General features: G+C 38.5%; 2 protein-coding genes across 2 annotated transcripts; one reads left to right on the forward strand and one right to left on the reverse strand.

The window, feature by feature from the left end:
* Positions 1-2186: 2186 nt before the first annotated feature.
* On the reverse strand, positions 2187-11690 carry LOC135469157 (large ribosomal subunit protein eL18-like). Its single transcript, XM_064747701.1, has 7 exons — positions 11672-11690; positions 11457-11543; positions 7014-7121; positions 6548-6646; positions 5367-5490; positions 4480-4549; positions 2187-2319 (listed from the first exon to the last, which is right to left on the reverse strand). The coding sequence occupies exons 1-7, from the start codon at positions 11672-11674 to the stop codon at positions 2244-2246; spliced, it is 567 nt and encodes a 188-aa protein (XP_064603771.1). The 5' UTR covers positions 11675-11690; the 3' UTR covers positions 2187-2243.
* Positions 11691-11709: 19 nt separating this feature from the next.
* Positions 11710-18587, forward strand: LOC135468329 (sphingosine kinase 2-like). Its single transcript, XM_064746562.1, is given in 7 exon segments — positions 11710-11713; positions 13257-13406; positions 14085-14179; positions 16015-16090; positions 16093-16129; positions 16467-16687; positions 17189-18587. Coding segments are annotated over 7 exon segments (1482 nt in total). The 3' UTR covers positions 18088-18587.
* Positions 18588-24513: the final 5926 nt, after the last annotated feature.

Below are 24513 nucleotides of genomic sequence, written 5' to 3' on the forward strand. Positions count from 1 at the left end.
ACCTCTTTCATTTAAGATACAGATTGTATAAATGTGTTCTTTACCAATTGGCGAAGCTCCGACATCTCGTAAAGGTTGGACTTCTACGACGTAATTCGGCGCAGTCTACCGAGTGTTGGCGGGAAAAGGGCATAAAACCAGCCTTATCATCTGGTGATTTTAAATGCCATTTCACTCAGATTGTCTTTATTTATTTAATAGGTGTTTTACACTATACTCAAGAATACTTCACTTATACGACGGCGGCCAGCATTATGGTGGGTGTAAACTGGGCACAGCCCGGTGGAAACCCACGACCATCCGCAGGTTGCTGCAGACCTTCCCACTTAAGGCCCGAGAGGAAACCAGCATGAGCTGGACTTGAACTCACAGCGACCGCATTGGTGAGAGGCTCCTGGGTCATTGCGCTGCGCTAGCGCGCTAACCGACTGAGCCACGGAGGCCCCCAGATTATTGTAAACTTTTTCTATATTTAGCTAATATTCATAGGGGGTAGCGAATTATTAATAAATAATACATCTGGACACACATCATTTAAGGCACCCTAGTGGAGTTAAACTATGCAAACGTTCGTGTTCAACGGCTTTGGCACAGGCGATGTCATAACCTCAAAACTGGAGACTTATTAATGACCTTACATGAAAATGCATAAGAATCAGTTACTTTTCTGCCATATAATGGGACCAACTTTCATCACACTGAGTAAATTTTACAATTTTCTCATAAATAAAGCCCGCCATATGAGCAGATCAGAGCGTCACTACAGCGTAAGTTTATCTTTAGTTAACAGCTTTAACGCCTCACACGTTGACACCGGTAACTGAGGATTTCACTCCTTCATATTACATTAGTCTGGGTTTGTACTACTAACACAGCATTTTGACCAGTTCTTAATTGTATGGATATATGCAAGCTTGGGTCTTAACGTCGTGGATATTTTTCAGTCATACAACGACGAGGAGTCATTAGTCCCTGTTTCCCTGCTCCAACCTCTCAGTGCAGAGCGGCAAGTGATGCACCTAAAAGTACTCTTTTGTCTTTGATCTGACCAAACCTGGGTTTGACCCATGGTCTCCCAACTTTGAGCCGGACGCTGTAATAAGCATAATAAAGGTCTAATAAATTGCAATTAACATCACTGCATTTTTCTTCTACTCAAGCTTGGGTGCCTGACATGAGGCCGATATCACCAAACGCTACCCGGCACGTATGTCCATTCGCCAACTACCACACTGTCAAAGCTTGCTCTGGCTTTACACTCCATGGACAGTGATGTCTTTTATATAACAGCACCTCCAATTCCTTGGCAAATACACGTTATTTTGGCAATACATATGTTTGAGTGTCTCATCATGAAGCTCTGTCTGCTCCAGTTGCATACTGCACAATAATCTTGAATCACGCCAAGGTCATTTGGGTCAAATTGGTAAGGCAAAATACTAGTAAAATCAAAATCTCTGCCTCAACCTTTGTTTTCACTGACAGGTACTTGTATAATACAAGCATTTCATTTTCTTAAATTAAGAACAGGATCCCAATGGATACCTAACGCGTTAGTTTAGTTGAATGTTCATTTCGGTTCGGTTCGGTTCGGTTCGGTTCGGTTCGTGCGGAATTGAAAGATCAACCTGGCCTATTGGTGGGCAGTTAGCAGAAGTACAAAGGGAGGCAGTTTAGAGTATACGTCCGTGACAAAAAAAAAACATTCAGGCATCTGGATTGAAGGCATAGTTTTAGCCTCCAGGAGGACGTCAATGTCTTGTACGAAGCATCACCCTGCTCCAGCTGGTCAAGACCAATTCCGAGTGTACCGGCTATAATAATCATTTTTTCAGGTATGTAACACCCTTGAAATCGTAATTGGTACCGATGTAGTCTGAAACTTGCATCACCAAGTGTCACGCTCAGAGAGAATTCCATATGGTGGTCCCTTACATTAACAAATTAACACTAAATGTAGGCTGACTATAAGTATATATAAGTGAACATTTTCCCCTTAAACTAGTCTTAATGCCAATCCTATTGTTTTGGCAAGAATGAACGTATCACGTATTAGTATACCTCTTTACAGGCTTGATGCCAGGACATCTGCAAGATATTCCTTTTTGCTGATAATTTGTCAAAGACATTACATCAAGTCCCACGCAGAAAGTTTTCAATCAATCAAGTAATGCAAACACCATAAATCCACTTTCTTCTTTATTACTGTGAGTGAAGTGAATAGTTGAAAGTTGAGCGCTGCTTTAGTTTTTGTAACCTCTGCTGGCTCTGCGACCACGAGCACGCTCAAACTTCCTTCCCTTTGATCGCACAAATGGTCTGCAAAAAAATAGAAACACCATCAAGTTGACAGTTTTACTCTGTGCAAATAGGTCTGTTTCAGGACACATGAATGCACAACTTCAGCTCAATACATAGAATTCTGAAATCGTGAATTTGGTCATTTATGGTAATCAGGTTTCGTACAGGTATATGAAAATGAAATACAAGGAGTTTTTCAAGAGTTTTTGTCATTTTCAAGGCTATTTTAAACATACCATTGTGCAAAATTGTAGACTATATTTTAAGTCTGAATTATAGAGGCTTTAATTTGCATGCATATATATTGAATAGTACGCTTGCTTTTGCAAGAAATATCTGCCCTTCACCTCTGTAATGCTACACATTCTTTGACCCAGCTTTGGCTCAGTAAAAAAATGAACGCCATATATCATTATGCAGGGCTTCCCCTGGGTCAGTATTTTTTTTAGCCAGTCGCTTTAGCCACTCATCAGATTTTGTAGTAAATACTATATTTCTTTAGCCATACATCCTAAGCGGCCATGACTCTTCTAGGTCTCCTTCTGTAATTCGTTTTTATCTGCCTTGGTGTAGCTGCTAGAATCAGATCGGTCTCTTCAAGCTATATCTGGAGTTTATCAAATGTTACATTTAGAAAAATTGCCTCCAAAATAATGGACCTGCTTGTTTTTGTTTTTTGAAAAACAAAGTCAAACCTTTCTTCAACATATCTGTAGGATCCTAGTAAAATGTAATTTCCTCTATCACAAAAAATTGGAATGAAATTGATTTGTAAATTCAGTTTATTTAAATGCAACATTATGATCAGTACATTGGTGTAACACAGTCTAACAAGAGAAAACCAGATGGCCTACACATTTAGGTAACCGCACATATTCTGAAACATTTAATTCACTTCTGATCCCCCAAAAAATAGTTTATTAAGCGTAAAAGTTTAAATTTTTCATGGGTGGTAACTTCATTTACAGGTGTAACTCTACCTTGATTTCTTTCCCTTGAAATTTTTTTTTTTTTTTCACAATTGGTGATGAAAGGCATTCTCCAAAATGCCATGATTCTCATTCGTTATTTAACAATGATTTCAAGCGTTATGTAATGTAAGTCAACTTGCAACAATGCTGAATACCCTTTGCAGATTTCTGTCAAGTAATCGCCATACAACTGTGTTGTTGTTTCGAAGAGATGAGGCCGTTTGAAATGAAACTGGGTTATTTTCATGAGAAAAATTGCAAAAATGTGCTAAAAACCCAAGAAAACTCTCATGGTAGATTTTGTATAATGTTTGTATTTTTTCTTAAGTAAATAAATTCGTCGCCAAAAACATTTGCATTTTTTCAAATTGTATCGCCATTTCAAAAAATTGTTCTAAATTTGCAACAATGGCGAGTGCCAGCAAAAAGCCCTGATCATGGGAGAATTATCAGCGAGTTCTCAATATACAGACTCGGCAGTCACCAGACAATATTTAAGTTCTGGACAAACCAAGATTTTCAAGGAGTTTCCAGGAGTATTTGTATTTTTTAATGTCTTTCAATTACTTGATAATAAAATTGTATTTTTCAAGGAGTTTCAAGGACTGTGTGCACCCTGAAAATTAACATGCCCACAGAAGCATCTGTGATGGAACATCCCCCTTGTGTCATTGTGCTTTAAATGCATATATAACTTCAGTTCAATACACGCTGTGCTTTCTGAGATAACATCCCTAACACTTTGTTTAACTTTGATTCTAATACACAATGCACCCCGTGAGGAATTCAGTAATTTATGGCACTTACTATCCACACATCGTATCAACACTGGAATATCCCCTTGTGCTATTGTGCTCTACATACGTGCAAACCTTGATCTCAATACCTGAAGTACTGTTTCAGAAACCACCTCTAACATTGCATTCACTGCTATTGGACGCCGACGCTCAGGGTATGAGACAAGCTAAAAAGGTCTCTCACTTTTCATTTGTACCCCAAATGGTCCCTCATGCCAATCTCGGTAAGACGGTAATCTCGGTAATTTTGTGATCAACTATTACTTCACAAGTATTCATTTAGTTCCATCTATCCACTATCAGAAACACATCTGTGCACTGAACACACAGAAATCTTGATCACAAGCGCCAAGAAATATATAAATAACTAGAAATAATGATAAATAAGAAATTAAAATGGTAACACATACGCAGTTTTGCTGTGTGGAACACCAGGGGCTGCGCCAAAGTGTCTGTATGCTTCACGAGATTTGCGGCGTCCTGTGAGAAAAGAGTTACCTTTAATCTAAATCTGCAAAAATTTATAGGTGGAATGAACGGATTAAGCCCTCTAAACCTGGTAAATTAAAATACTGCATTAGTCATTTAAAAAACATTAAGTGTTTTTTTTAGGAAAGTTTTGGAAACGTCATTTATGCCTTAGTAAAAACTGAATGAATTGATGGATAACAGAGCCTTTCATTCAGATTTTGGGAAGATATTTCCGTAATAAATCTGACTATGCTAAGGAAAAGTAATGCAAAGTCGCAATATATTTCTTCAAGCAAAGACTCTTGAGAGGCGGTTTTCTTGCAAGCTCCTCCTAAGAAGTTACTGCAGTAACTCAAGTCTCTGCTCATAAATGTGTGGTTCAAAATGCATCGGGTTAATACTTGAACTAACCGCAAAATCCAATTTATCCATTATAAGAAACCACACTGACAATCGAGAGCTAATACGTTTTTTGATGTGACAGATAATTATCATGTGACGCTTTCAGCGCTTGTGATTGGCCAAGTTCATAAGGACTTCTACAACATGGCTACTCAGAGTGAATTGTCCGTCAGTGCCATATCCCCAATGCTGAACTTCATCTTCCTGGCTTTCAAAACTTCATAGAATTTTTTAAGCATTTTTCTGTTTTGTATCATTTTTTCTATGTATATATGGTGGCAGGCTTATGTTCTCTTTAATGCTCTGAAAAATTGGTCTGACATTTTGGTGAGAGGAAACCGGGGATCAAGTGTGATAAGCATAAAGATTACACACTGTGGTACTAGCGTCCTATGAATCCCTTCACTTCAGCCCCAACACTTACCCTGCATGAGCACTGTGTTCTGTCCTTTGGGTGCCCTCAGAGCCAGCTGGTCAAAGGTAATGATTTCACCTCCAGATTTCAGAATACGTGCCCGAGCTCGCTCCGTTACCCGCAAGGCACAAATCTGTAAACAGAAATCACTTTGTTTCAATACACTTTATACCATTATATCGCTGCTTCAATTTCGTCCAAGACCAAGTATAAGCTTTACTGCCATATTTTAAATGAAAAAAATTCTTGAGTAAGGCGTTAAAAACATCACTCAATCAATCAGTATGTTCCTAGATACTGATTAGATTTGTAAAGCGAGTCAGTTTCTGCATACACATAGGCATGATTAAGTTTGACAGTTAACTTTTATCCATTAAAGGCAAAGTTGATAAAGTAACTGTCCTACCTAATAATAACTAGCATAATTTAATAATGGATCCCTGAGACAAGAAACACCTGTGTAATATGCCCTTTTAAAGATATTTATTTTATTTGATTGGTGTTTAACATCGTACTCAAAGGACATTTCACTTATACCACAACGGCCAGCATTATCGTGGGAGGAAACCGGGCAGAGCATGAGGGAAACCCACAACCATCCGTAGGTTGCTGGAAGACCTTTCCACTTACAACCGGAGAGGAAGCCAGCACGACCTAACTTGAACTCACAGGGATTAAATTGGTGAGAGGCTCTGGAGTCATTGCGCCATGTTGGCATGCTAACTACTCACTCACAGAGGTCACTAAGATATTTAAATATGAAAAGCAACAAAATTCATGTAGGCCTATATTTTCTTCAAAAATTTTTCTTCTCAGCTTAGGTAGAATATTCATACTTAACAGTTTGGCCAAGCTGTCAGTTGTACATGTATATCAATAGGGGATTTTTCAATTTAAAAATAATGTTTATCCTGAGCTTTCCAGTCTTGGATAGCTTATGCCACTTCAACTTCGAAATTAATCAATTTTATCAGCCCAACATAGCCATGGCTTACTTCTAAAAACACATCATTTAAATTAAATGGGAAAATGACCTGAATGGAGGTAATTCGGTGTGGCAATAGGAAGAGCAAACGAACATAACAATATCTGCCAAGGTTACTACATGGGTACATAAATGTATGCATGCTTTGGTTTTTACATCCTACTTCCCAAAAATGTACAACCAATCAGTGCAAGTGTGTTGCTACCTTGAGTTTAGGGATGTCCAAGATGCGGATGTCATCTGTGACTGTTCCTACAACCACAGCCAGCTTGTTTTCACGCCCTGGCTTCTTCATCAGCCTGACCTGAAATATACAACATAAATCTCCATCACATGCTTGAAACTGCTTTATTAATGGTACAACCTATTTAAATTGTAAACATTTCCAGTGTTCCAAGTTTCCAGAGTTATTATGTGTAAATTTATAAAGTAATTCTATAATTTTTCACAAACTGTTCTTTGCAAAGACAAAGGATAACCAAGAAGCAGTGTTCAGGTAAGGTCACAAACGGACATAATTTACATGCTGTCACACTACATATCTAGAATCCCATGATGATTCTCTAAAAGCAGATAGAAATATGCTGTCACTTTAATAACCACTTTTAAGCCAAAGCTTAAATAGAAAACTGCAGAAATACAAGCGGAACCGTTCGTAGTGCATATCTTACCATTCTTGCCAGTGAAATAGGTGGTCTGTTGTTCTTACTCATGAACAGTCTTTTCAGAATAATCTTGTTGAACTTGGCATTTGTCCTGCGTGCCAAGAACCTGTACAGCTAAAAAATAAATTGTTTGAGGAATTAGTATGATTATCTTCTTATCAACTTTTATCACTCGTACAGCATAAAGCCTTGCTCACAATTAACGCCAGTCCCAGTCCAATGAAATTCTATAGGCCAATGAAGTTATTAACAAGCATAAGTTTGACAGCCTTTGATTTATCAATACTTAATGGAGTTACCAATTATCTAACTGGAGCCCACGGGCTGTGGAATGTGTCTATTGCTCTTCTTTTATTTTTTATTGTCTAGTACAATTTATTGGTCTACTCCACCCACAAAGGGCCTATCAGTTATTTTGTCTGTAATGGAGGACCCGGCCCCACCTCATTATGACATGACTTTAAAGAGAATGCACTGCACTAGAACATCATTATATGATATACTGTAACGTTGTTAACATTTGAGAAAATTTTTTTGCAACTAAGCCCTTAGGATTTCTATTTGTTAACCTTGGTTAGTGTGAGAATGAAAATCTTCATTATTTGTACCACTGCCGCATGTGGCAAAAGACCAAGGAAACATAACGTAACACATGTTTTCGTCCTTACATTGTATAGTTGTATCTCAACAGAGCAAATATGGCAAGGACACATAAATTCATCTACAATCAGTCAACTTTTATTTTTTCTAGATTTTCAGAATTATATCCAGTTGTTCGTCACATATAGCCTATAATTAACAGTTCATTCCACAATTTGACAGGTAACTTCAACGAACCATGAAAAACTTTGTATAATTTTGTTCGCATTCACGCAATTAGAAAGATCAATGATTGGGCAGTAACCAAATGGGTCAAGCAGTGCTACAGATAATCTTCAGAGATAGTGCGGTACTCCCTACTTTTCCAAGAGAGGAGGTGGTCTACTGGGTGAGCCTACCTCAGTACACATTTGGTTTTTTTTTCCTTCAACACTTCACTATTTTGGGTTTCCAGCAATACACCTGGAGAGTGTGAAGCTGACTGAGCGCAGGGGGTTGAGAAAATCAAAGGACATGCATGTGCATACATGTATAGGCCTACATAGACTTACCGGTACAGAGATTCTTGTAGTTACAATAGGACTACAAGTTTATGTATGTACATGTCAACTTCCTAGAATGACAACTTGTCTTAACCTTCTGGAATAAATTAATTATTTCAGCTCTTCCTCAGAAGGAATAACTCTGAATGACGCTCATAGACCTACTGGGTTTATTCCAATAACTCACTAACTCACAAATTTACCTATTCATTTTGTTTTGATAGCAGCAGTTGCAGTATTATTTCATTTTATGGTAAGTTGCCCAATACGACTGATAATTTTTTTTAACCTTGTTGAAACATTTGATCTGTTTTGGGATCAAAACATTATACGCTTGTTATTCTATATGCAAATGTAGGCCTACATTAGGATACAAAAATTTATTATTTGTGCTTTATTTATTTATTGGCACTACAAAGTATAAATCTAAAGTGTTTCTGAACACTAATTGTTGTGATTGTCTTATTTTATTGCATGTCTCACCCCTCAGAAATCACCTATACATGTACACGTTGGCAACTGGACCCTTGCCACTTCAACATAGCACAAATAACTGACGATCTGTGTCTAGAATTAGAACCATATATTGGGAACGATATTAGGACGACTTAATGCAATGCAGTAGCAGAACTTGCTGTATAGTAACCCAAATGACCAGTTATTAGCCTTTGCTACATCTTCTTCATGGGAAACACTAAAGGAGTGAGTGCTTGGGGTTTAACATCTTACTAAACAATTTTTCTAAACAAGGGAAACACTAAAGAATGTCACAAATACAAATATCTCAAAGAGCCTGAGCTTTTGCAGTAACTTTCAGTTTCTAAAAACTAACACACCGTGGAGAGCATCGCGCCCGTAAACTACTATGGAGATCTACTCCCCATTTTGACAGGACTGTTTGCTTTAAATCTCGCATGTAGATTACACCCAATAGCTTTCACGAATTTAGGCATACACACAAATCGTCACGCGTGTTTAGTACACTCTGTTTTAATTTTAGAAGAGCATCACCTAATTTTAAGTGCGTTTACACCTGCACGCCCCTATCTTCAACACTAGGGTTAAGGTCAATGGCCGCCTGATAACATCCACATTGTTGGTCAGTAACAAAGCACTCGATTGACGTAAGGTGGGCCTAAATATTATTAGGAGCTGTTAAATCCATGAACATAGGCTACGTTACATGGTGTAAATTTTTTCACTACATACACTATCACAAGCAAACAAGATACCTATTGGTATCTGACATTTACTGCCTCTTTATCTCTCAAACAAACATCGTTTTCATCTTTGTCGACAAGAAAATCTGCCATTTTGAGGTGCATGTGTAGTTACCGTTACACGCTGCTGCAAAGCAGATAAGCTAGGTGTAAATGGTAGTCGTAAAAGCTGTTGATGTCGTAAAATAGTCAGTTTACACCGTTCCCCAATGCCCCATCATTTCAAGGATTCTCGGTTACGCCTACAACTAGTGATGTGGAGGGATATGCCTTTGACGTAAATTTTTGCGTGAAAGGAGGTAGTAAAGCACCGTCAATGGATCAAGCCCTTCGCCCGCTTCGGTGCGATCAGGCTGTTTTGCAAATAGGAAAAAAGTAAGATCTGAAAGACCACAAACGAAACCTACCAACATCCCTCCCCAACTTATACACATTTTTATAAATGTGTAAATCGAGACTATGCAACAAGTTATTAAAACTGAGAAAGACAGATTATGAATTCTTCACACGCTGGTATAACAAATTTGAATGCCAACTGAGACTGAGAGTGCAGGTGTAAATTCATTACATTTACATACTCAACTGTCTCTGACCTATAATCTGGTCAAGTACTATTACAGTTACTCGCTTGCCTGATTCTTGCAGTTCGATTGATCTTGGGAAGGTGTTTGGAAGAATGAGGATATCCTAACAGGAAAATGCAAGCTTTAGCACAAAATAAATGTTTCATACAGCTGTGAAGCAGTATTTTATGAAAAAAACTTTATCTCCAATGTCTGTGCAAGTTAAGTTTGTAGGCAAGAATAAAATGGTAGCTAAAGTAGATCCCCAGTGCTGGGCCTGCCAACTGCACATATAAGATAGTTTATGACCCCTGCACCGATTCTGATCATTTAAGATGTCCAAAACGGAAGAATCAGGAGACAATCCTTCTATTATTACAACTAATCCAAGATAATTCCATGTCCAGGTCTGGTTTGCGACTGTAGTAACACAGTGCAGGATACTGTGCAGTCACATACATGGCCTAAAAACCACACAGATCGAGAAAATATGGATCAGATCTCATAAAAAAAACCCCACCCTTTGATACAGAAGGACTCGACCACTGTACGAGACTTGCTAATTCTGCCAGGCCGAATCACCCAAAATACCAAACGCTTCTGCCAAGTTCAGGAAAGGTAAGTGCTGGCTGTTCGGAAATTTCTTCCAATGGCATTTTTCATTGGGAATTACATGTAGTTTGTATTTTACTTTTTTTGGCTTTCAAGAACAAGTGTATTCTAGCCATTGTATTTTGTTGTCAGCAGGGTATCTTTCAAGGAGAAAGCATGTATCTTGCTTAAGGTTCGGTTCAGAATAGATTTATTATAGCCATGAAGGCTTCCACGGTACATGCTTCTCTGTCACGGCCACCATGTTGAGTAGCTACATGTACGCCTACATGCATGTTCTGTTTCACAGTGTAACAGTAGAGAGATGGCAGCCACGGCCAAGGAGAGTGTGCCATGGAAGCCTTCATGGCTTTAATAAATCTATTCTAAAGCAAGTAGGGGCATGTGGTGGCAGTGTGGTGGGTCCGGAAAGCAGGTCTTAAGGTTGTTGTCTTTTATTTACGCGATACTTGATCAATAAGTAATAGAATCAGCCTGGACCTTCGTTGAGTATAAAATTAATACTGTTAGTGTCGAGACTCCAACAACGCTAGGCCAATATAAGTAAAGGAGTTGGAGATCTCTGGGGCTAGAATTAACCAGATGTATTGATATATAAATTCATGTACTGTTAACTCTCACTAGCACCGATGTCCATACATTTGAAAGTTACCAAACTGGTCTGTTTCAAGGTTTGTGTTTACTGGCCGTTACAATATTGTTGCATCTTTTCAGGCGAAGCCTGATGAAGATGTGTACTGTCTACCACTTGTACTTTGTAGTGGGTTTTATCTGCTTCATTTTCTTCATCCTAACAGTACTTACAATAAACAGCTGTTTCACCCAGCTCTACGTGGTTACGTGTACGAGTGTACATTTGCACAAATAAACACAGCCCCACAGAGTAAAACTATGACCATTACATGTACTTACTTTCACTAAGAGACGAAGATAGATGTCATCGCTCTTGGGCTCGGTCCTGTGGACCTTTCGATCATTCTTATGGTTAATGTCGATACCCTGAAAATACAAAGAATTTATTTTATGTTCTTCTGACGAGACTTGATGGTATTAATGGCATCAAAAGGACAATGATTGGGAGAGATATTAAGGGATTTGTTTGAGACGTAGCGTGTTGCTGCTCTCACCATTTTGGACACCGCCGGAAGAGGAAGCGCAGAGCGTTATGGGTAATAAATTCGCCTGGTCGATGTTGTAGCAGACGAATTCGTTTCTGATGTACATTAATTCAGTGATCTTTGTAGTTGCCCACTCTTCCGGGAACATTACAGCAATAAATTACACTTTCAATGTGATTATAAGCGATGGTATGTTGGGAATGTTTTTCCTTACAAAGTGTCGCATTACAGAAGCCACTCACTGTCTCACTCCACTCATGTGAGTGTTACCACTCACAAAGTTCCCATGATTAAGGTAAACCCCTCTCACGTGTTATCCTTAGAAGAACGCGGAATGCAACCAAATTAATAGGGCAGTTAATGCCTTTTTTTATGACTTGGGTCTTTACTGCATCTATATTAGTCTCAGCTTTTTACAGTGGTAATGTTGCTTTTCCTTTTTATATATACTTGCAGCTGTTCTGCCTTTCTTACTTATTTACGTTGCAGGTGTTTGAAGAACATAATTTATGCAGTCTTAATTATTTATAATGTTAACTCATAGATAAAACAGCTACTGAAAAGCAGTACCTTTTGTTTTCAGGTTAACACGGCCATTTGATCTCAGATGACAAGATAGTTTGATAGCTCAAACTTTGACCTTTGTGCTAGTCATGTGACTTCACCAAGCCGTTCGACCATGTAAAGATGGCTACACCCGGCCTGATGGACGTGGACGATCGGCAAGAGACGTTGTTGTGTGGAAATTTCTCTCTTTTCCCACGAAAAAAGCCTGAATTTCACGTGAGACTTTCGCAAAAAGCCATTTGGTTTCGTCCAACAGAAGCTGATAACAAGGATGATAAAATAATTTTTACTTCTGATGTGATCGGTTGTCAATGTCGCCAAGGAGCACAGGATGATAGCTCTGCATATTTCACTGTCTATGCGTACCCTTTTCGAAAGAAACTGTTTTCTGGAAAGATGACAAGACAGAGACAGTCTATAACTTTTGATATCCATGATTTCGAAAGCTACGAGGAGAATCGGAAAGTGTCGGCAAAATGGCGCCGTGTTATCTTATCACTAGCGCAGGGAATTAAGGTGACAAAGAAGGTAAGGGAGGCTCAAACCGGACCAGTGGTCTGCCCGTCTGTACGTTAACAGCTGAACACAAATAACAGATCCTTACTCACCCATGACATGTACATGCATAAATAACTAAAGCCTCTAGTGAACTAACTCATGCCAGCCGAGTGTCAGTTAGGCTTTCATGTACAGGTAACATTGATGTAGTTCAGTTATATGTTCAGTTTTCTGATTTGTCTTCATTGTGTTAACCATGCTGGCATGCTTTCAAATCTAACATTAGACAGTCGATCAGATTTCTTCAGATGTGACAATTAAACATTGACACTTAATTGACTGTTGAAAATTTGCTTCTATTTTTGTATTTTCTTGTTTGTTTTGAAAGTAACCACTGCCTACTTAGCAAGATCATATTTTTGCCCTGTTCATTTGCATAAACTGTTGATACAATATGATATTGCATCGCCAGGTGCACATTATGGGTCATTCATCAGGTGATACTGCACAGTGATTTGTGTTTCTGTAGGGATAAAATCCTGTGCTCCTGTGAGCCATGGGAAACTCAAGGTATTGGTGAACCCACACAGTGGTCCTGGCAAAGCCTTGCAGATTTTCCAGAAACAAGTTATACCCATGTTGGATGAGGCAGAGATAAAGTATGATTTAATTACAACAGGTGAGTTTGACAGGTCACAATCCAGGGAAAACATTTAGGATGCTAGCATAACGTCATTATGGTTTGATGCCTTACTCCAGAGCATTTTACATACGCAGTTAGACTCCAGTTTATGCCTAATTAAAGGAATCCGAGGAAGGTCATGCAAGCATATAGAAAAGATTTCCCTTTGCCAGTTAGATTTGTTTTCTTGTTTCCTTTAATGTTGTAAATTTGTGAACTTTAAGTTTGTCATTCATATTTACTATTTATTGTTCAGATTACAGAAAATGAAGGTTATTACAGCTTCCATCCAGTGTTATGTAGGAGGTCCCGGGTTATAGCTAGGATTCTTTACATCTACTAGTTTTTGTAGCATTTATGCAAAACATAAAGAATTGGTCAGCCTGTTCTCAGTATAAAGTAACTGTAACTTATCTCTTACAGCATACAGCAAGGTGACTTGCATTTGTGGCCACGTTTGATCTCTAACAAAGAATTCCATGATCTCCTCTGGACCTTTAACTGTCTTCGGTGACAAGCTTTTGAGAGAGATCCAACATGGCCAAGAGTACAAGTCGACTATAAGGTCAGAAATCTTTGTACATGTCATGTTTGGGGAATCCAAAACAATATACTTGTATAACTAAAGACATGCAAACTGTGATTTGTAGTACATGTGCTATGATATTTTAACAGAGTATGCTGGCCATGCCAAGGACCTGGTGGGGACCATGGATCTGTCTGAGTGCTATGCTGTAGTGATTGTGTCGGGAGATGGACTAGTGTATGAGGTGAACCATGCTTCTTCAGATATTCTCATTATACTAGAAGCTTGTGCAAACATAACCTGGTTGAATGCCACATCAAAATTTACATTGATTTCACCACCAGCAACATATTTCTAGGTTTGTATATGCCTTCAACTGCAACAAAAGGTTATTGGCTGATAAGGCATGGTGATATTAATTTACATGTACTTGATCATACCCTTACAATCATGAGGTGTACACCTCAGTGAGAGGTTATACATGAGATTATGTGGGGTGTATGCCTCATTTACACCTTAGTGTGAGGTATAGATGAGGTGTATATCGGGTGTATGCCTCATGTACACCTTAGTGTGAGGTATAGATGAGGTGTACACCCCATCTATATTATCAGAGGTGTATAGGCCATATGCCTATACCTCAGAAATACCTCAGGAACTTTGAAAAAAATTAACATTTAGAAGATGTACCTCAGGTACACTTTAGAAACTAGAGTTTTTGAGCGGTTTTTTGAACATGAGATTATGTGCTTCAAATGCACCTCAGCAAGTTTGAAAAAAAAAAATCAACACTTAGTAGATGTACCATAGGAACTTTGAAAGTTAAAAAAGGTAAATGATCTACCTCGGGCACACCTTACAGACTTTGAGAATTTTTGAATATAATTTAGCAGTCGTGTACCTAAAGTACACCTCAGCCACTTTTTTAAAGTTTTAAAACAAGAGATCAGATTTACATATATCTGATATATTTGCCCCTGATTATTCTTAGATGGCTGCCCTGAACAGGGTGCATACATATATTCCAGGCTGTGAGAGAGCAACCCAATTATGCACTGCTTGATGCTTCTTGGGACAGAATTTGTAACAAGTTTGAGCACATGAACAGTTCGTAATGGCATAGAAAAGGGATAGCATTAAATTTTGATCAAGCAGCTAACAGGCCTCACCTAAATGTATATCACTGTTGTTGTTAGTCAGGTGAGATTTAGAGACACTGTAAACGAAGAATAGCATGCACTTACAAACATACTTAAATTTATTTATAATTTACACAGCCAATATTTAAGTGTTTTGAGCTTCTTTTGTAACAAAATAAGAGTTAAAACACACCTCTACAGGGTACAACTCCACTGAGGTGTAACATAGATGTACTTGAGGTACTAACTTGCGTAATTGGTAGTACCCCAGATACACCTAAATTATACCTTAGACACACCTCAGTTCAGATAGGCTTTGTACCCCAGTGGTACACATCAACTGTACCTCAAGTATACCTCCAGTACTCCTTGTAAGGGTAAGGATAGGGACCTACATGTAAAAGCTTTATAATCATTGATCTTTAGTGTAGTGCACAGTAAAGTAGGCTGTATTGATTGTTGATAACTGCATTTTGATAGTGGCTGTTATCTTTTATTTATCTTCATTGTCCAAGTCACTTGGTTTCAAAATGGTAACATCAGTGAAAGATATGCACATACAGGTGATGCACTCATACAAGTGTCTGAATTGTAATACACAGCTTTCTCTAATGCATATCTTTCTTCATAGTAGTGCATTTTTTATAATTTTTCATGAAATCAGCCCCTAATTTACTAATTTTCTCAGATCTGTGTAAATGATTACCGGTACTTCTGTAAAATGTAGTCAGTGAAATAGCAGTATAAACATTGAAATGATGACCCAAGCTTGTATAAGGCAATGTTACATGAGCAGTGATCAGCAGAATAATGTAGGTTATCACTCACACAGATTTTTGTCTCACCATTCCTTTCTTGATAAACTTTATATGTTTAATTATTTTATGAATTACATATTTGCTTAAGTTTCATGTTAAATATTGTATACATATATTTCCAGGTTATCAATGGGTTCATGGCAAGAACTGATTGGGATAAAGCTATTAAAATGCCTCTTGGAGTTTTACCAGGAGGTTCTGAAATGCCCTGTGTTGTTCCATTAACTACTCAGCTGGGTAAATCAGATACCTATAGATTTACTGTGATTGAAAGTTTTTCTGTTTTAAATGCTAAACATTACAGAAAATATAGCATTTCCACCTAAAACTTTTAAATTATAGACTTTCAGGCAGTGTCTGCAAAATTTTGACCTAGTATTCAGTCATGCTGCTTACTGTGTTACTCCAGAGTTATTTACCACTTTCTTACAAGCAGTGATCACATTACGTGGGAATTCAAACCTCAAGACCTCTTTGGTGATGTTTGACAAGTAACGTTAGTAGTTCTGTACTGTTGTATTATTCCATGGTGGTAGTTTTTAAAAAATGTCTTTCCCTTTTTTTCCTTTTCTAGTGAACCAATGACTGAAAATATCGTTCTGCATTCCACATTCATTCTGATAAAACACAGAGTACTCCCTATGGATCTTGTCTCTATTGAGACACCCAAAGAAAAGGTGTACTCTTTTTTATCCACATGTATTGGCTTTATTGCTGATGTGGATTATGAGAGTGAAAAATACAGAAGTCTTGGTGGTGCTAGATTCACACTGGGTGCGCTAAAACGAATTATGGGTAAGTGGGATGGTCTTCAGGATGACAGGAGTGAGGGAGACAATGCCTATCTGAACCTTTTATGAAGGATAACAATTCACAAAGACAGTATTTTCGAGATAGGTTAATTTATGTACACACCAAACACCGAACAGAAACGTTTTTGAGTGGAGTGTTCTGGGCTAGCGATCTTTGAGCATTTTTTAGTGGAGAAAAACACCCATAAAGCTTTATACATAAGTGCTCAAAGAGTGAAACATCTTTGACTTCAGCTGATTAATTATTTGTTTATATTGCTCTGCGACTGTCTGTAGCTTAAGTGTGGAAGTATTATACGCTATCTGAAAGATCTACGCACCAAGTGAAAACTCTTTTTTATTTTACTTTTGAAGTGATGAACTGTTGTATTTTTCGTTTGTATCTTTCTCCTGGTAGCTCAAAAATGAACATGTTACACCCTACATAAGTATTGCACTCAAGTGATTTGTTGAATGCAGATTTTCTGTTTTGCCTTGTTCCTAGGACTGAAGACCTACAGGATGAGAGTTTCCTACCTCCCTATAGCAGAATATGAACAAAGTCAGCCCAATGGCCAGCCTGCTGGAGAGAAGGTGCTAAGAAAAATCAGGAGTTTTTCACTGAAAAGTAAAACAGATAGTTTAAATGCCATTGATTCGAATGGGGTGATTGGGCCAGACATGGTGGGCGACAAACTACGATCATACTCTGTCCCAGGTGAAGGGCTAGAGGGTCTGCAGGATCTACAGGCAGGGAAAGAATCAGAGGTTGGTAGTAGAGACAGGAGCCAGTCTGAACACAATACCATTAACCTTCAGACTGAGGAGCAACTGTTCTCTAGTCTGCTACAGGATAGTCCAGGTACTGAAAGTCAGACAGAGGATTCTGGGGACATGAAACCTGGCGATGTACCTCAGGCAAAGATGAGTGCTTCTGAGGATAGTCTCTTCAGTGATAACGGCATCATCCGGGAGAATGTGACTGCTGTGAAGACAGGCGACGCTCCAGTCCCCACCCCACTTGTTCCGCCTCTATCTGAGCCTGTCCCAGACAACTGGGTGACGGTGGAGGACGAGTTTATTACAGTAGCAGCCGTGTATCAGAGTCACCTGTCTAATGACTGTATGATGGCCCCACAGGGGCGCCTCAGTGAGGGCTTTGTGTACCTGACATTATTGAGGAAGGCCGGGGTGACACGGGGCACCTTGCTCAATCTCTTCTCCTCCATGGCAGAAGGAGCTCATGTGGACTCTCCCCATGTGGAGACCATTAGGGCTCTGGCGTTCCGTATAGAGCCCCTTTGTAAGGAAGGTGTCATAATGGTGGATGGAGAGATGATAGAGTTTGGGCCCCTCCAGGGACATATACTGCCCCAGCTGGCCAGAATCCTGGCCATTCGATGACCAAACAGTGTAAATATTATAATAGAAGAGTGAAGTGGTGTGGAAACCAACATCAGCTGTAAAGATATGACATTTGTGCGTGCCTTTAATTTGTAGAGAATATCAGAAAATTTTTTTGATATCATGTAATTTATTCCACATACTAAGTCTTCCTCAGAGATGGTTAGAGTGACCATTCCATTTTATTGCGAAATTTTCACTATTTTTATACTCCTAGATTAGAAAGCATTTATCAAGATGATATATAAGTGCAAGACTTCTGTGGGAAATCTAAAGTCCCAAGGAAGAGAATGACACTAAGCGCTTTGGGATGTGTCTCAATCAGAATCATCAGAATCAAATACGTATACAGTGGATTTTTATTAAATTACCATGTCAGATTTTCACCGGGTTTAGTGTTTGTGTTTCCTGTGATTTGTGTATGACTATATATATGTACTACTGTAAAGTAATTATTATTCGCTGGGATTTATTTTCGCGGATTTTCTCCAAAAATGTGTTCGCGGGAATTAATTTTCACGTGTTTAAGAGAATACTGAAAAAAAAAATCTTAAAAATTTTCAAGATATAATATGACCGAAATTATTCAAGGACGTCAAATAGGTATCATCATGGGTGCCTTTAATCCTCCTCTGTTTTCTGCGGTGTTGCAAATCCTCGTGATCTGGATCAGAGATTAAAACAATGGGAGATGGATTACTAGTATCACTACGTAAGAAGATTACTTTCGCATCTACCGTGAGCTGTACTCAAATATGTGTCACTTCTTTTTGAACCATTGATGAGTACTTTTAAAGGGGCCTGTCATCTTTTCAGCAGTTCAACGCAAAACACATGAATTCACCATTATCGGCGCCAGTCACTCAATCGTTATCAAGCAACACGGTAAGTTTTGCTTTATTTGCGTTTATTTTCGTCCTCGGTAGCCTGCCAGAAATCCCAAACATTGCCGTAGCTGTCAAACGGCCATTGTGTTGTTGAACACACTTCACAGTTTGTTAGAAGCTCACCCATTGGACCACAGGAGAGACAGCCAAGAGATAGCGTGTATCAGAGCAACATTCCTTAGAAGCCAACACGTGAAGGTATCAACTTTCCTTTCACTTTACCGACTTAGTGAAGACTAATCAAGCTAAAGACGAATGAACTCCCACTTTGTTTTATACCCACCAAGCCTGAGCACCAGAGTTTGTATGTATTTGAAATATAATTTCCCTTCCTTGCTGTTAAAAAATTTAGCTGGCCTTTCAGCCTGGCAAAGATTTCATTTCATTATTACTACTGGCTGTAGTATGCGATTCAATATAAGATATTTTCGCTGGAATTATTCTTCGCAGTAAATTATTCACCGCGAAAATTAAGTACTTCACAGTATCTGTGTAGCTATCCTCCTAATCATCTTCATAATTCATTACTCGTTAACGGTGTTGAAGATCCAGTACACGTTTGTTCTGGAATCTGGGTCACAAACACATCCCTAACGCAAGCTGACCTGATTCATCAGTGTGAACTTACTATAACAGTACACCCATGAAACTACTCTTACTGGGGAATTATAACTGTATGTACGGTACTCAGAAACGGAAGAAGCATAGGAGCATATCTCCCTCGCGGTGACTTAGGAGATCAATATCCTGAGGTTTGCAGTAATTGTGCATCAGAACATAATTGTTGCTTCAGGCTTGATACCTTTGTGCTGGAGTAGGACCCTAATGGCCCACATAGAAGATTAGACTGTACAACGATCTTCTTAGCCTTGTTTGAATGCTTGGTTTTAAGTAAGCATTGCCTAGAGCTTGGTTTTAACTCCAGTCGTAGTCATCGCAATGCGCACCATGATCATGTATCCTCTCAGGTGTGCACACCATCAAATGCATGTGAATTACTTCAACTGAAGAGGCTATACTGAGATTTTTGTTTAAAAAATTTCGCTAATCAAATCATAGTGTGTACGTTCGAAAATGTTATGAGACCCGCTTGGAACTACATTACCCATTTTGAACAGTAGGCCTAACACGTGCACAGACTAGGATGTTATTGTGTGAACGGTAATAATCTGGGCTATTCTGAAATGATAGGAGTAACTCACATTAGATTTGTGCTGGGTTTTTTGCCAAACATCTCCGGTATGGTTTCCTTAAATGTTCAAAGTTGTTCTTTTCCAGACGTAAATCTTCGCCTCTGATCACTGCACTTTATGGTAATTAATGAGCAGGCAACCTTCGTGGTGTATCAGTTCTTGTTTGTACTAAAATCTAATTCTCCAATTTCATGTACAGATAGTATCGTGGTGTAAGCTTGTGCAAGATTACGTTTTGTTTTATGACAGTCATTTTTCCTTGCAATGAATTTGACATGACATTTTTGTGGCGTCTAGGTATGTATAAAATATAGGGTATTTTTTTTATTTAATTGAAAAGTTTAACTTAGTAAAACCACACAACACACAAGGTATATCTAGACTGATGCGATTCTTCAGTAATATAGTTACTAGCGAACCCGCAAGAAGAGCAACCATGTAAATATCACCTCTCAAATCCACAGTTAATTAAGTGTATAGCAATTAATGGCACACCATTATTAGTGTATTATTAATACACAGCTGGGAGGCCTACTCGTAAATATGCTTGTTTAAACCAGGGTAAACAGGACTATCAATTTGTCATTGAAGGTAAAATGCCCCAGTTTTTGTTGCACAATGTCAATAGGAGACGAATGAATTCTCTTGTATCTGAACCCTTTTAGAGACAAATCTGGAATACTTGAACGGCAACGATGTATTATCTGTACCGGTATAGCATGGTGAGTATATAGCATATCACTTCAGTGTCCTTGAGATTTCTTCATTCTTCAGGTTAGTTTCATGCCATTTTCTATATGTATATATAGGCTTAACTGCAGATAATTATTACATCTTTTTTTTTTTTTAAGTTGTCATGTGGTTGTGTTGATGACTTCTCTGACAGGCATGTGAACAAACAGGTCATACGATATAGGTAGGCTTAAATATGGGGGAAAAGGCTGTTTGTATAGGCGTTTCTGCCTTAGCTGTGGTTGCTACCCTCTTACACGCAAGTTACCCACAATTTACGTAGAGCCAGTATGAAAGACTACAACAAAGAGAGTTAAACCATGCAGAGCAGTGGAGACCGTGTGGTAGTTGGCTAATAGTCACATCTATTACAGGTTAATGCGGCCTCAGTTTGTCAATTTACCTCAGTTAGGATTTTATTGCTCAGATAATATAGTAACTTAGACGCCCCGTAGCACCATGGATGGCTTAAGCTTAATTAGGTACAAAAAAGCGTGATGTTAAATTGCAATATACTCGCCGACAATGGTCTATGCCGGACATATAGAACAAATTGATGAGAAAATCCGCCTGTATCATCTGCATGTTGCCTGATGCAATGTACTATAGCCTCTTCACGTTCAGGTATAATCATGTTGAGTCTGCCGATCTTGACGGCTTCATTGCTTCCATAAAACATTTAAGCGGATTCCCAACTGAACAAAACTCCCCACCTAGATTACAACCCAACGTCGGCTTACGTCTGTAAGGTTGCTCTTACCCAATCACAGGTGCACAAAGGTGGGCATTAAGAAATTGCTAATACGTCGAATTGCTGAGGTCGAATAAACGTTCACGAAGACAAAACAATGTCTGGCGAATGATGTCGACCCGTAACTTTGAGACTAATTTTAAGGACACGTTTTCATTAAATTTAGCCTTTGAACTCCAAAACTGAGTGCGTGAAGTAAACTCGGTTAATGATTTTCTTATCCAAAGGCTGCCCAGTTTTTCGTTGTATTAACTGTTGGTAATACGTTATACATTGCTTACATGCCGATGACAGTTGATTGTTTGTACATGTACATTGAGCATGTCCTATATATCGGTGACTGTTGATAGGCATTTATCAAGTCGATGGCTGTTAGTTGTCCCTACATTGATCATGTCCTACATAAATCTGTGACTGTTGATTTGTTTACTCAGTTCGTTAGCGCGCTAGCGCAGCATGATGACCCAGCAGTCTTTCACCAGTGGGGTCCCTGTGAGTTCAAGTCCAGTTCATGCTGGCTTCCTCTCCGGTCGTACGTGGGAAGGTATGGCAGTTTCCATCCACAATAATGCTGGCCGCCGTCGTATAAGTTAAATATTCTTGAGTACATAAAAAATAAATTAATTTGTTTATGTGTTAGGCATTTTTAACGTCGATGACTCTTAGTTGTCTGTACATTGAGCATGTCCTACATAAATCTGTGACTGTTGATTTGTTTATGCGTTAGGCATTTTTCATGTCGATGGCTGTTAGCTGACCCTACATTGAGCATGTCCTATATAAATCTGTGACTGTTGATTGTTTATGCGTTAGGCATTTATCATATGTCGATGGCTGTTAATTATCTATGTTCATTAGGCGTTTTTTACATGACGATTCTTACATTCCGATAACCTTTGAATGTCTACTCATTAGTCATATCTGACTCCTGTTTTGAACTTGTTCTCGCCTCTATATCGGTGGAAAATTGCCGATGTGGCGTATAAGCCATAGCCATTCATTTATTCATCCCCATCCATTAGTCATTTCATTCACGTCGATTTTCTACAGAGCCTGCGTCACTCATTTCTGACATGTTGATGACTGTTGACTGTCTGCATGAGTTGTTCATTTTTTACTTGTCAGTGGACATTGATTTTCTACACATATACTCATTTCCTTTAGGTCAGTTGTCTATGCTTTGGCCTCCCACCACAATGCTGGCCGCCGTCGGATAAGTGAAATATTTTTTAGTATGTCATAAAACACCAAGCAAATAAATAAAATTATACATTAAACTTTTCTTATGTCGATGGCTGTTGATTGTGTGTACATTACTCATTTCTTACACGTTGCTGACTGTCTTTGCCTTAATTCGTACACTTGAATTCGTACAAATTCTTTCAAGTCGATAAATGATTATATATACCTACGACTATTTCTAACATTTCAGCAACTGATACCTATTTCTTTCACGTCGATTGCTGGTGATTTGGAGCCATTTCGTCGTGTATGACAATATGTGGATCTATACTCAATTACGTCACAGCTATAAACATTTTATTTAGAATTACGTGTAAACAGAATGTTGTTGATACCTAATTTTGTTGATCCTCTTCACTCAGAACTATTGACAGTAGCTTATGGTAAGTGTAATAAAATTATATTCATTTCAAGCTGAATAATAACATATACATAAAGCGTACCTTAGCAGAATTCACCGATAATCGGTATGAGCTGGATGAAGAGAAAGACAAAGATGTCCTGTGGACCATCATGATACCATTGTGTATAATCAATGCACAAACTTAGTGACACAACAAGGGTGGAGGGCATAATTTATCTTGCAGGCTGTTGTTGACAGACACCAGCATATATCCAGATTAATGCACCGTGCATTATTAACATATAAAGTGCAGTTACGTTTGAATTTTGTTTTCTGCATACTTGATATAGTATACAACGTCTTGTCAAGGTGATTAAATATGTTTTCATAGGAAAATCTTCCTCTTTTTACACAGGATATTGCATTTTCAGGAAAAATCGTGCGAGAATTATATAAAATATAGTCCAAAACGCAAAGGATATGCTTTCATCCTGGGAGAAAATTGAAGTTTTGGACAGAAAAGACAATGCACATCATCTCCGCAATGTCTAATCTTGTATCATATACGTAACATTTGTCCATTGAGAAACAACTAGAGGAACGCAGTGTATAGGTCCACAAATATGGACAGTGCGAATTCTCCCCTTTCTGCTAGAAAAGGGAATAGTATAATATTGTAACATATCCTTTTAAGAGAGTAGCCCCCCTGCATCTCCTGTACCGAGGGTTCATTCTATGATCCAGCCATACCTAATTACCTTGTCAGATCTGGATTTCAGTCTACGTATAGGCATAAGTACGCCTGCGTCACATTGTCACTGTACAGACACTAATGGCTTCACGGTGTTCAATCAGTGCATTCGTTATATACCGCGGGATTCTAAAAATACTTACAGCACTCTGAACTGTGTATATATGAACAGAACATGTTAGAATGTTTTGCCAGAGTCCTTGAAGGCACTGACATTTTAGAACGACGCAGGGTTATAACGGGAGAAGCAATTAGCACACATATCTAAAACGCAATTTTGTAATTCGAATTTCAAATTCATTCTTTGATTATTCTCAATATATTACGCATTACTTATATATCAACGCTTGATGATTCTCTATAGGCTACATTGCCTATATAATACTTAAGTGTTGATGCTTATCTACATTACCCGGCATTACTTACATAATAATGTCTGATGATTATCACTACATTATCTATTTTATAGCTAACAACTGTCGATGGTTCTCTGCATTACCTAATCCATTACGCAATACACATGCGTG

Source organism: Liolophura sinensis, chromosome 1 (genome assembly GCF_032854445.1).
Source record: "Liolophura sinensis isolate JHLJ2023 chromosome 1, CUHK_Ljap_v2, whole genome shotgun sequence".
Classification (NCBI taxonomy): Eukaryota; Metazoa; Mollusca; class Polyplacophora; order Chitonida; family Chitonidae; genus Liolophura; species Liolophura sinensis.